Source organism: Octopus sinensis, linkage group LG20 (genome assembly GCF_006345805.1).
Source record: "Octopus sinensis linkage group LG20, ASM634580v1, whole genome shotgun sequence".
NCBI lineage: Eukaryota > Metazoa > Mollusca > Cephalopoda > Octopoda > Octopodidae > Octopus > Octopus sinensis.
Genome location: NC_043016.1, coordinates 20,505,031 through 20,518,151, shown reverse-complemented (window position 1 = coordinate 20,518,151; position 13,121 = coordinate 20,505,031). Strand labels below are relative to the sequence as shown.

The 13,121-nt window shown below is 38.2% G+C and overlaps 1 protein-coding gene across 4 annotated transcripts in view; it reads right to left on the bottom strand.

Moving 5' to 3' along the window:
- Positions 1-7,572: 7,572 nt before the first annotated feature.
- The window catches only part of LOC115222557 (probable tRNA(His) guanylyltransferase), a 36,834-nt gene continuing 31,285 nt past the window's right edge, over positions 7,573-13,121 (bottom strand). For all 4 annotated transcript variants that reach the window (XM_036511571.1, XM_029792830.2, XM_036511570.1 and 1 more), the window contains one exon: positions 7,573-7,821. In XM_036511571.1, the coding sequence (XP_036367464.1) occupies positions 7,678-7,821 (144 nt within the window). In that variant the 3' untranslated portion in view covers positions 7,573-7,677. The remainder of the gene's footprint in view (positions 7,822-13,121) is intronic.

Genomic DNA, 13,121 nt, shown 5'->3' with positions numbered 1-13,121 from the left:
TGTATTTTGAGCCCAAAGATTGCACAATAGTACATGGCACACTATACAGGCTCATCCAACTATTGTACTATCAGAACTTGAAATTTATAGAAGTTCACATTTAATTCCTCTGTTTATTACTCTCTAGATGGAGTCCTTTTTTTATTGATTCCACCAATAACAGAACATTACACAAGTTGAAGGTGGTGATGATGGATCAACATATTTGGTACAGGTATGCTTTGTGGCTGCAAAGTTTGCTTCCCAGATATGTGGTTTTGGGTTCAGTCCCACTGTGTGGCACTTTAGGCAAATATTTTCTGCTATTAGCCCTGGGACAACCAAAGTTTTGTGAGTGTATTTGGTAGACAGAAAATGGGGAATCTATCATATATATGTTCATTTGTGTGTGATATCCTAAAGATGAGCAGATTAACAGCTTTATTCTTTGTGGGTCCTGAAGTGGCTTATTTGGCCGATATTGGCATAAATTCCACTCTTACAGTGGAGGAACATAACAGTAGAATCTGGACATAGTGGGATTCTTACTTTCCATTTGGCCCTCTAGTTTTTTTTTATCATTTCTGGTTCTGAGTGCTCTACTCCTGAGTACACCAGACTGAGTCACAGTGAATGATCATGAGCAAGATGTTCTCAAGTAAACTTAAGTTACACGTTTTCAAAGTCATCTTGAGAGTGTCTATCTTTTCTTCATGACTGAGATCCATTGCTTTTTCAACCAAGAGAATCTATTTAGGGAGTCTGGTGTTGGACATATATACTACATGTCCACTTCACTGCAGCTGGAATTTACTTAGGAAAGTAAACATGCTTGATATATTAGCTCTCTCTAGTACAGTTCTATTAGGAATTTCCTCCTTCCACTTGATGTTGAAAATTTTTCACAGGAGGTTTGGTGAATGTGAAAGTTTTTTGTTCAACTGTCCAGATTTCAAATTCATAAAGTAGTGTAGTCCTAACAGCTTTGTATACATCAAGATTTGTGTATACACCAGGCTTTTGCCAAACCTTGTAATGAAGGCATCCAAAGGCAAAACTGGCTTTTGCTATCTGCATTCACTTCATCATCAATGTGAACACTGCTTGACAGTATATTCCCAAGTAGGTGAATCTCTACAGCTTGCAGAGGTTGATTGTTGACTTTCAGGATTAGTTCAATATAAGGTTTTCCAGGAACAGCATGCTCCCATGAAATTCTGTTTTCTGCTAGGGAAAACAGCACTCAAAACAGTTGTCATGCTTCAAACAGCTTACAAGTATGCTGCCATGAGCAAAACAAGTTTATGAGTGGTTTTCATGCTTTAGGAATGGTCACTTGTCATTTGAATAACAACCTTGTTCAGGACAACTGTCAACCTTCTAAACAAAAGAAAACATCATGAACTGACCTTGGAAGACTGTCTCCAAACAATTGACAAACTTGTTGATATGACTGGTGTGTCCCGGAGCTCTTGCCAAGGAATTGTGAATGCAAAGAGTTGCAACAAAATTTATGCCTCACTTACTTATGGAAGATCAAAGCAGTCATGACTGAATGCATGTCGTGAACTGAAAGAACAGTTGTAAGTTGATCTGGACCTTTTTTGCTTCAACCCAATGAAAAAAAGTCCTCAAATGAAAAACGTTTTGCAGATGTGGAAGAGGTGAAGGCAAAAACGATGGGTGGAGGCACATGGCCTAATGGTTAGAGCAGCACTCGCGGTCAAGGGATTGTGGGTTCGAATCTCAGACCGGATGATGTGTCTGTTTGTGAGCGAAACACCTAAGCTCCACACGACTCCGGCAGAAGGTAATGGCGAAACTTCTGCTGACTCTTTTGCCACAACTTTCTCTCACTCTTTCCTCCTGCGACGGACTGGCGTCTCGTCCGTGTGGGAAACCTATACACCAGGAAACCGGCCCTTATGAGCCAGGCATGACTCAAGAAGGAACAAACAACAACAAAAACGATGGAGGTGTTAAAAGGTACCACTTTGCAAGAGTTCCATCACTGCTTGAGATAGTGGAAAACATGCCTGGACTGATGCATTGCTTGAAATGGAGAATACTTTGAAAGCAATTAAAGTGTAAACATGTAAAACTAAGTGAATAAAATAATACTGCAAGATTCTGGTTTCTTTGGGCACCTCCTCGTACATCAAGATGTATTGAATGACCTCAATTGCTACATCTCTCACTGTTTTTGTTTGTGTGTTTTCTTTATGTATATATGAAGAGAGGACATGATTATAGCATTTGGAGGAATTTAATACATTTTCATGTTTCTCTCATTCTCTCTGTTTTGTGTAAGATCATATTTCTTTTTTATGTGTATGAGGAGAGGGAAAATGTTTGTCAGTCATATTCAATTAATAAATTGTAATGTCTCTCTGCCTCTCTGTACATGTGCCAAAAAAGCCACCACCAGAACTTACTGGATGTCCTGTCAGCTTTGCCAACTCACCAGCATAATCAAAATAGCTGTGCTCATTCATCTCATTCTGGTTGTCTACATAACACTTCCTGTCATTGGATTTGACTGACAGTGAATGAAATAGCTTATGGCCAAAATCTCGAAATAATACAAATCCATACAAGTAATGGTGCAACATTCCATGTGCATATTACCAAGATGGCAACACTGTACAGGCAAGTGATTAGTTGGACTGAGAACCGACATTTAGAACCAAGGAAAAGGATACCATACTATCTTATGGAGAACTTACATTTTCAGTCATCTGAATTACTGTGCCTAACTGTGGTCCTTACAGAGCATCAAATAGGTGGCAGGACTGAAGGCAATCCAGTGCCACTACACAAAGAAGATCAACTTGGTGCAAGAGATGAGCTACTCTGAGAGGCTAAAGGAACTGAAGTTCTATTCCCTAGAGAGGTGTGAAATATATGCAATGATAGACTTATGGTAGATCCTGGAAAGTTTAGCCCCCAACTTCAGAATTGAAAGCTATACCAACCATTGAACTGGATGGCACTGCAGAGTATCAAAGCTTCTTTCTAGAATAAGGACCCAGTACTGTAAAAGCCTGGGTTTCAACGGTCCACAACTATTCAGCTTTCTGTCAAACAGACTCAGAGATTTGCAAGGTGTAGATGTGGAGATCTTCAAAAGACTTCTAGACAAATTTTTATCAGATACTAGATGAACCTGCATCATGGCAGGAAACACAAAGAACAGCAGCTCTGAAACCATCATTATCATTTAATGTCTATTTTCCATGCTAGCATAGGTTAGATGATTTGACCAGAACTGTACCAGGATCCAGACTGATTTGGCATGGTTTCCACAGCTGGAAGCCCTTCCTAATGCCAACCACTTTACAGTGTGCTGGGGGCACTTCCACATGGCTCTTGCAATCCTCTTCACCAGGGGGAGCAGTCTTAAAACTTCTGCTATGGAATATGGGTCTCTAACCTTTGCATGTCCCTTGCATTCAGGGCCCGTGTCTCACTACCATGTACAATTGCTGTCTATATACATGCACCATACAATCTTCCTTTCCCTCAGAGAAACTTTTCATAACCAACAGCAGTAACAGCTCTCTGAGTTTCCTCTATCCTATTATTGTAGCTATTACACTCTGTACATCCTCCTCCACTACCTCTAATGAGCCATCAGGGCATTTGAGAGAATGAATTTCCCAAGTATTTTAGTTTTTATGAATCCTGTGCATCTTCCACATATGAACACTACTTTCTCTGATAACCTTTCTATTATTCCACTGCACCTCTTGTGTGTCCATAGCTTACACAGGGTACACCATATGGAGTTCCTGCCTACATCTTTCCTACAAATCAAGCAAGGCCACCTACCTGAAGGGGATAAAGTCCAGCCTATTTTCTTGCTTACCTTAGTTTTTGCTAAGTTAACCTTAAAGCCCTTAGATTCCAGGTTTTGCTTCCACACCTGGAATTTCTTTTCTAGCTCTGATACGGAATTTGTTATGAGAGCAAGATCATCAGCATATAGTAGTTCCCAAAGGTTGCCGGTCTTGAATTCCTCTTTTTTTGGCCTGGAGGACAATGATGAAAAAGAGGAGAGTGTGGACAGAGCTTAGATGAAACCTACCTGTAAACTGAATTTTTTGCTGTATTTGTGGTTAACTCTCTCCTTTCTGACAGTTATCTTTGTACATGGCCTGTACAGCTTTCACAAGCTACTCATCTACCTCTAGCCCCCTCAGAGCTCACCATATCACACAGTGGGGGTACTCTACTGAAGGCTTTCTTTAGATCAACGAATGCCAAGTATAATGGTTTATTCTTAGCTGAGTACTTCTCTTGCAGTTGCCTGACTATGAAAATAGTTGTACTTCCAGGACAAAGCCAAACTGTATTTCGTCTAGCCTAATTCTGCTCCTAATTAATTGGGCTATAACTTTCTCTGTAATTTACATTATCTAGTCCATGGGTTTGATGCCTCTGTAATTGCTTCTATCTAAAGCATCTCCCTTACCCTTGTAACAGCTAACAATAATGCTACTAAGCCAATTACTGGATATTACACCTTCCTGAATGTTCTGATTAACTATGCAGGTGACTGGCCTACATCCTACCTAATCAGATATTTTAAGCATCTCAGCAATGATTCCAGATGGACCAGGGACTTTCCTGTTTTCATGTCTTAAATTATTTTATCTACCATACTGCTGTCCACTAGTATAGCTGGTCCTTCTGTTGGGTTCACATGAGGGAGATTCCCTTTATCCCATTTATTCTTCACATTCAACAGTCTTGCATAGTAACTCATCCACACCTCTTTCTTGTCTGCAAGTGCAAGCATACCATTATACCATTATCTGCACACACTATCTTGATTCTCTCTGACACACTATCAAGCAATCAGGAACACTTCAAGTCTCTGATCTTCATGCTATAGGACATTGGCAAACTTCTTCTTTTCTGCTTCTCCCCTGGCTAGATAAACCTGACGTCTAACTTCCCTTTTAACTTTCTAGTATGGTCCTTTGGTACCTGCCTCTTTTCCATTCTTTCCAGACCTGTATCTTCTCTTTTATGACCCTGTAAACATCACTGTTCCATTAACATGTCACCCTTGATCTGGCAGAAGCTTTGCTCCAACCACAGATTTGGTCTGTCGCCCTCAGTAGATTGTCCTGTAGGAACTTCCATATGTCTTTATCTCTTCCTTCTCATCAAAGGCTTCATTAAGAACACCTCTAAATCCCTGCCTGTTTGAAAGATCCTTGAGCTTCCATAGCCTCCTTTTCCATATTAGATTGCATATCTGGTTCCTTCTGGCCCTAAGCCTAAAGTCACCTAACAAATAAAAATTAAAGTTGGACATACTTGGACATTTGGAAGCATACTTCAGCATGTCCCATTCCTAATGAATCAACTTCTCTGACCTAGCCAACACTATTGTTCTCCATTCTAACATATCCAACTTAATGGTGATAGCCATAAACAATAATGTTCTTTAATCACCTTAAATGTTTCTCTTTCTTCGATGACCACCAGTACAGCTTCTACAGAGCCAGATCTACTAGTTATCCTACTACTTACCAGTAGAAAAGTTTGGCAAAAGCAATGTTTTTGCTGTAAACATCAGCAAGTCCTTTGACCATGTCTGACATTCATATCTCTTATTAAAACTTCCTGCCTATGAGCTTCACCCATCTTTTATCTCTTAGAGTGGTAGCTTCCTATCAAATTGTACCATTATGGCATGTTTTGATGGAACTCTTTCTGCTCCATTCTCAGACAACTGATGTTCCCCAGAGTACACATTCGTCCAACTTTCTGTTCTATATATCAATGACCTACTTGCTGATACAGCCAATGTCGCTCGCTCTTATGCAAATGGCATGACCCTTCATTTCTTCCTGACCTTCCTTAACCATGTATCATCTATACAAACCCAACTTGCAATGGTTCTATGAATGGATATTATAAAATCTCCAGTGGAATCATGCTGACCTGTCTTTTTTAACAGTGAAAAAAAAAAAAAAACTCAAACACTACTCATATCCAGAAAACATTACTGTGCCACAATCTCACTAAATATGAGCAGCACCCAGTTACAGCCCTCACAGTTGATAGAAATGATCATTAACACTGAGGTTCTCTCTTCACCCTATTCTTTAGGGCCAGAAGATATTTCAGCCTGCAACAGCTGTTGACACTGTACAAGGCTTAAGTGAGGACCACAATGGAGAAGTGCTCCCACATCTGAAATGGTGTTGCTGTTATGCACAAAGACATCCTGGATCTCATCCAATAAAAGTTATTTGACTAATTGGCATACCCTCACTAATGGACACATTCTAGCCCCTGCCCAACAGGTATGCTGTCTCCTTTTACTGCTTATCTATTACTGCTTAGAGCTTGTATTGTATTCTCACCACTCAGGCGTCCCTGACCCACCTGTCGCTCCACATTATGTCACTCTTGGTGCATTCCCACCTGTTCTCAGCATCCCTAACTTTTATTCTTGATCCTTCCTCCCCATAACATTGGCCCTCAAAAATGTTTTTCCAGCTTATATCTTTCCCTCTTAAAAGAAATATTACCACAGCATCAATTTCACCAGTTTTGGATGTCTACAAGGGTCCATAAGCTTTGTTCCTTCCTCTACATTCAGCACAAAAAAAAAACGGATTAGAGCTTTACTGAACTACATCCCTCAAGAAGATAATGACTAAATAATCACTTATCAAGTCATTAGTAACCTGGGTCTTTATGCTCAACAATCTTCCTTAATAACAATTATTGGTGCCCTTTTACGTGCCACAGGTACGGAAGCCAGTTGGCTGCTCTGGCAATGATCACGCTCGGATGGTGCTCTTGGCACCCTACTAGCAAAGCATAAGTGCCAGTCGCCTTACTGGCATTTATGCTTGTGCTAGTAGGGTGCCAAGAGCACCATCCGAGCATGATCGTTGCCAGAGCAGCCAACTGGCTTACATAACCGTGACACGTAAAAGGGCATCATTCGAGCGTGATCGTTACCAACGTTGCTTTACTGGCACCTGTGCCGGTGGCACGTGTAAAAAGATTTGAGCGAGGTCGTTGCCAGTGCCACCTGACTGGCCCCCGTGCCGGTGGCACATAAAAAGTACCCACTACACTCTCAGAGTGATTGGCGTTAGGAAGGGCATCCAGCTGTAGAAACTCTGCCAGATCAAGATTGGAGCCTGGTGCAGCCATCTGGCTCGCCAGCCCTCAATCAAAATCGTCCAACCCATGCTAGCATGGAAAGCGGACGTTAAACAATGATGATGATGATGATACTGGTTTGCAAATGTAGTGATGGTGCATAATATCAAGAAATTGATGATGTTGCAATGCTCCATATCATTAAAAAATAAGTATTATGACTTAAATTTAAAATTTGTTTGAAATAATTGTGGATTTTATTTTATTTTTCATCTCTGCAGAGTTAAAATAAATATCAGCAATATATTGGAGTAAAATTTTATCAACTTTACTTTTCCTCTATGAATTGAGGCTTGTACCTAAGTAAAGAAAAAAAATTTTGAAATAGAAATTTAAAAAAATACAGAAGTTACAATACTTATTACAAAATATAATTTACTGAACAGATTTAAGGAATGAAATGGAAATATTCTTTATTTTGAAAAGAAAATAAATCGTTGGCAATTGTAAGTCACTACCATTAATTTTTAAGAATTATTTATATATAAAAAACAAGAAATATTATCTTTCAAGAAGATAAGAATATTCAGTCCAGAACTTATTGGCAATCATATCAACATTAAGAGTTAAAATCCTTGGTAGGCATTTCTTTGGTTGTGTATTAGATGATGTGATACTGGTAAAAGTTTCTGATTCTTCATTTTTCTGAAAAAAATTAAGTTTTGATCTGAATTCATGTTTTGAAGCAATTACTGAAAGAATAATCTTTTTCGAGGTTTAAATAAACATACATAAACTGTGGTAAAAAAAAAAAAATTATTCCCTATTTTACATGTTAATCCTACATCACTGCTGCCAGCCTATACTCTAAAGGTAATTAATATCTATGATGTAGAATCCACTTGCAACAGTAATAAAGACTTTCCTTTCTATGAAGCAATGAACGAACCTCTATGTGGTTTCTTAACCTAATAGAAATAGCAGCTAATTTCCCTTGAAATTCGCTCCTATCATCTTAGAAAAAGACATGTTAGATAATGTCTTTTAGTTCCTTGCAAAAAAAAAAAAATCTGGTCTAGCTAGGTCTGCTCAGTCACAGCTACCCTGGGCCCAAACTATTTTCAGATACTATGGCTCCAAGTCCCAGTTTTCATTTCTCTAAATTGTTTTTTTGGATGCTTTCAATAGTTGTTCAACTATTTTTTGGCCAAATTAAAGGACATCTATATTACATCACTTTCTTCTGAACTTATTGTAGCTTCAAAGCACACAACTAACAACTCTGTTCTTGTACATTTATTGTGCCAACAATACTGGCTTGCAAAGAAGCTTAAGAATTTGTCATCTTGAATTGTTTGCATTAGCTCGTATTCTCACTTAATCACTAGCTGGAACATTTGGTTTCTTCTTTATAAGCAACAAACCAACAATGGAAGTTAAATAGCCACTAATTTTCACTTAGATCGTTCATTACCATCTTAAGAAAAGGAGGACACATTGGATTGATACTAGATACACACAGACAGGAGGATTAAAGATAGAATACTTTTGATTACAAGTCTGCTCAATTAGGGTTGATTTGGGATTAAATAACATTATCTTCAAACTCGTCCACACAAACTCTACTTCACAGGGTTTTTTTTTTTTTTTTTTTGAATGGATTGGTTTGGAGGAAAGTGTTATGCTCAAAATTTTCACAAGCCTTTTAAACAACTGAGGTTACTGTTTAGCCCCAGCTAAGCCCTAACTAAGTATACATATGATCTGATATCCCAGTCTTTTCAACTAGAATATCCAGGACAATATTATCCAATGTATCCTTTAAGATTTGTATGATACTGCTAGCAGGTTAGGCAACCACATCAGACACTTGTTCCTCATGAACAACTTCAAGTCAATGATGGAAGGCAGTCACAATCAGTGATTAACCCTTTCATTCCTGTATTTATTTTGAGATGCTCTGTGTTTCTTTCAATTACTTTAAATATAACAAGGAATTTAGCAAAATAACTTAGTTATCATTCAGCTAGTGTTAGGAACATAAATTGTGACTTAGGTTTGGTGGAAGATTTTAATTCAAAACTTATGAAAACAAAATATTTGTACTACAGAACCAGAGGCGGTTCCAGCCGGGTTGGTAATGAAAGGGTTAAGTAGGTCTGATAGGAAATAGCGTGAGACTAGCCAACTCCAGAGAGTAGAGGCCATTGTAGTATAGAAAGAGCAGTTAAATAGACAGAGGTATGCCAATTCTTCACTGACTACCTTTAGCAAAAGCATATTTCATCTTTCATCCATCCTAAAAACTGAGTAACTATTTGAAAGCATCTTCTTAAGCATGGGATGTGTTTGGTAGACTTAATCTATCACCTATGTAACCTGCTTTTAGCAACGTCTTCTTTTTGTAGACATCAGCAAAGATTTTAACAATAGGTTTCCTTCATTTCTCACTATTAAAATAGGAAATGGCTAATAAGTGTATATAGGGTTGTCTCCAACCTACATTCTGTCAGTTCTGGTGTGCATTAATGTAGGTAACTTACCTGCCAACTCTTCTAATCATAAATGTTTGCATTAGATGTTACTACTCTTCGTTCTTTGCACATAGACATCATCCATATACATTGGACTTACCAGAAGGTTACAAAAAGTTGAATGAAAATGTAAGAAAGCGATATGTCATCAGAAACAAAGATAGATATATGTATGCAGGAAAGATGGCTCTAGCATTACAAATAACTAATGGTATATACTCTATGAAAAATTACTACTAGAACAGGTATACTGAAAAAGGATTTTAAGAATTGGTTAAGACAATTCTAAGTACACTAGATGAAGTATTGAGATGTACAGAAAAGTAATAATGACTAAGAGTTATTTTTTATTAGAAAATAATTTTAAATAATTTGGTCTCCTGGGGCTACACACAGAGGGAACAAACAAGGACAGACAAACGGATTAAGTCAATTACATCGACCCCGATGTGTAACTGGTACTTATTTAATCGACCCCGAAAGGATGAAAGGCAAAGTTGACCTCGGCGGAATTTGAACTCAGAACGTAGTGGCAGACGAAATACTGCTAAGCATTTCGCCCGGTGTGCTAACGTTTCTGCCAGCTCGCTGCTCGTCTCCTGATACCAACACGGCTACAACAGTCAAATTAGTGGCTAAGAAACTGCAAAGAAAAACATGCAGTATGCTTCAAATTAGTCATGTGATCAACATTATTTCTCTTTTGCAACACTACCCTAGACCTTTGTCAACCCAGCAAAAGTTTACAACAATTATAACTAATCAGTCTTTAAGCTTGCATTAATCATACAGGAAAGAATCCTTAACTTATAGGGGCTTCTTTCCTTTATTGCTTTTGAGGACACTGTTGCATCCCACTTAGATCCATTTCCACTGTTGTGTCTCTTGCAGATGTTTCACATAGCTGGAAGTTTTACTAGGCAGTACTTCACTTGGTGGTCTCCTCCTCAACACATCAACCAGGCGTCTCACCTCATAGCAGCTAAATTCAGATCTCATTTCAACTGTCCTTCCACACACTACTTGGCTAGTTCTTGTCCTAGTGTCCAATTAAACTTCTTAACCATCCCTTCCAACTGTGGATTCAATGGGGTTGCCCTGGTCTTCTTAATCCCCAACAACTTACAACACACCTGAAACAGCTGATTCAAAGTTCCTACCCTGGTCGGAATGTTGCTCCTGTGGCATCCCAAACCAGCAGGAGAACTGGTCCATCAACACTTGTGGAATAGTCATAGCTTCTTGATTGGGGATAGCATAGAATTCTGGCCATTTTGTAAAGTAGTTCATAGCTACACATATGTCCCGACTCCCTCTTTCAGTGAGTGGCAAAGGTCCTCCAATACCCACAGCAACTCTTTCCATAAGTGCAGCCACTTAGTACAGCTGAAGAGGAGCATACCTCCACCTCTTTAATTACAATCAAAAAACAACAACCAAGTAAGTGCAATCCATAACCATCAAAATTCACTTTATTACATCTCAAACACATACCAATTGAAACCCGTTCATGTCCAAGAGAGTCCCTTGTTACAACATACAATAAGATAGATGTGTATATATACAGGAGTTGGACAAAATAATGGAAACACCTAGCATCATAGCACCATAATTTTGAAATATCTATAAAACTGTCAAAAGCTTGTTTATTTTTATGTTTTTTGATTTATTATTAGTGTTGCTTAATATGCTTTGCTTAAATTTCTGTTTCTTTTCAGATATCATCAGAAAAAGGTAATTAAAATTAATTAAAATGACAGATCTATTGGACTTTCAAAGAGGTCAAATTGTTGGTGCTCGTATGGCAGGTGTTAGCATAACAAAAAGAGCCAAAATGTTTGGTGTATCAAAAAGTACTGTCTCGAAAGTAATGACAGCCTTTGAGAAAGAGGGAAAAACCTCCTCATCGAAACAAAACTTCAGAAGAAAACCAAAATTTTTAGATAGGGACTGTCAGACTCTTATGTGAATTGTTAGAAAGGATCACAAAAGTACAGCTCCCAAAATGACTACAGAGCTTAATGACCACCTTGAGAACCCAGATTCCACAAAAACTGTTTGCCGGGAGCTGCACAAAGCCAGATTTCATGGCCAGTCACATGACTGAAACAAATAAAAGATAGTAGGACAATTTGAGGTGATTTCAAGGGAATTTGGCTACTTTTTCTAGAAAGTTGAACAGTGTAGAAGTTTGTGATAATGTTGATAGTTATGGTAGTGGTGGTGTGTTGTTGTTGTTGTTGGTGTAGTGGTGGTGATGTCGTGGGATGATGATGATGATACTTGTGTAATCCAAAATTACCTTGATGCAGAAAATATATGACACCTATATAATCTGCTAATGAAATGACTGTGATCAGCTGATTTACTGTACCAGATATTATATAACCTCAGCAACTTCTTAATAGGACACTTCATAGTACCCAGCCCAACACAAACAGGCACCCTTGATACAACATCTATCTCTATATTACCAACACTACAATCATCATTGGGTCTAAGTCACAATACCGCATTAACCAGAATATCAGTTGTACATTATCCAACCACACATATTGTCATATTTGTAAACTTTGCAGTGTACTTTTATATCTTCCTTTTTATCTTACTCTTAGTCAAGTAAAGTTGTTACTTAGCTACCCTTCTAGACAAATTTAAAAAATGAAAAGATTAGAAAATAGAGATTTGGTGCTTATCTTGACTTTTTTGTTGTTGTTGTTTTTTAATCATATATGAATGTCTGATTAGAATAGAGTGCCCAAATTTGTAATACCCTCTACTACCCACTTTCAGGTTTTCCAAGCTTGTATCTAAGCTTAACTGCTCTATCAACCTTATTATTCCACCAGCATATCAATTTCAGTTTGACTGGGGCTTTTCTCCAGCCACATATTTGATCTGTAACCCTAAGTATGTTATTTTGTAGAAATTCCCAGTTGCTACAGGTATCTATATTTTCTTCTCTAGTCAAAGCTTATTTGTAATTGCTGGATCTTTTAGTTTCTAAATGTTTGTTCTCCATGTCATTTTTCATTTTTGCCTGCCTAGCTCTGATTCTGAATTCACTAACCACTAATCTATGCTGTTAAGTGTATCCTTTGCTAGGAAAAGTTTTGGTATTTACAATAATCCTTCTATCCCATTTCCTGGTGTGAATAAAATCTATTTGACTTGGGTACTTGCCAGATTGGTAAGCGATGAGGTGGTTGGCTGGTTTTTTAAAGTGTGCGTTGCAAATCGTGAGATTAGTTATATTACAGACTTTCATGAACTTTACACCCTCCATTCATGAATCATGCCATGTATGTCCACAGAGGTCACTATTGTGTTTGTCAACAAGTCCACTGAAGTCACCAACCACAGTAGTGAAGTTGCTGTCAATTGTCATTGAGGTAGTCTGCTGAAGGGTCTCATCAAAACAATCCTTCTACCTGTGAGGCATATGAGAGATAAATGCTGCTATTGAGCTGC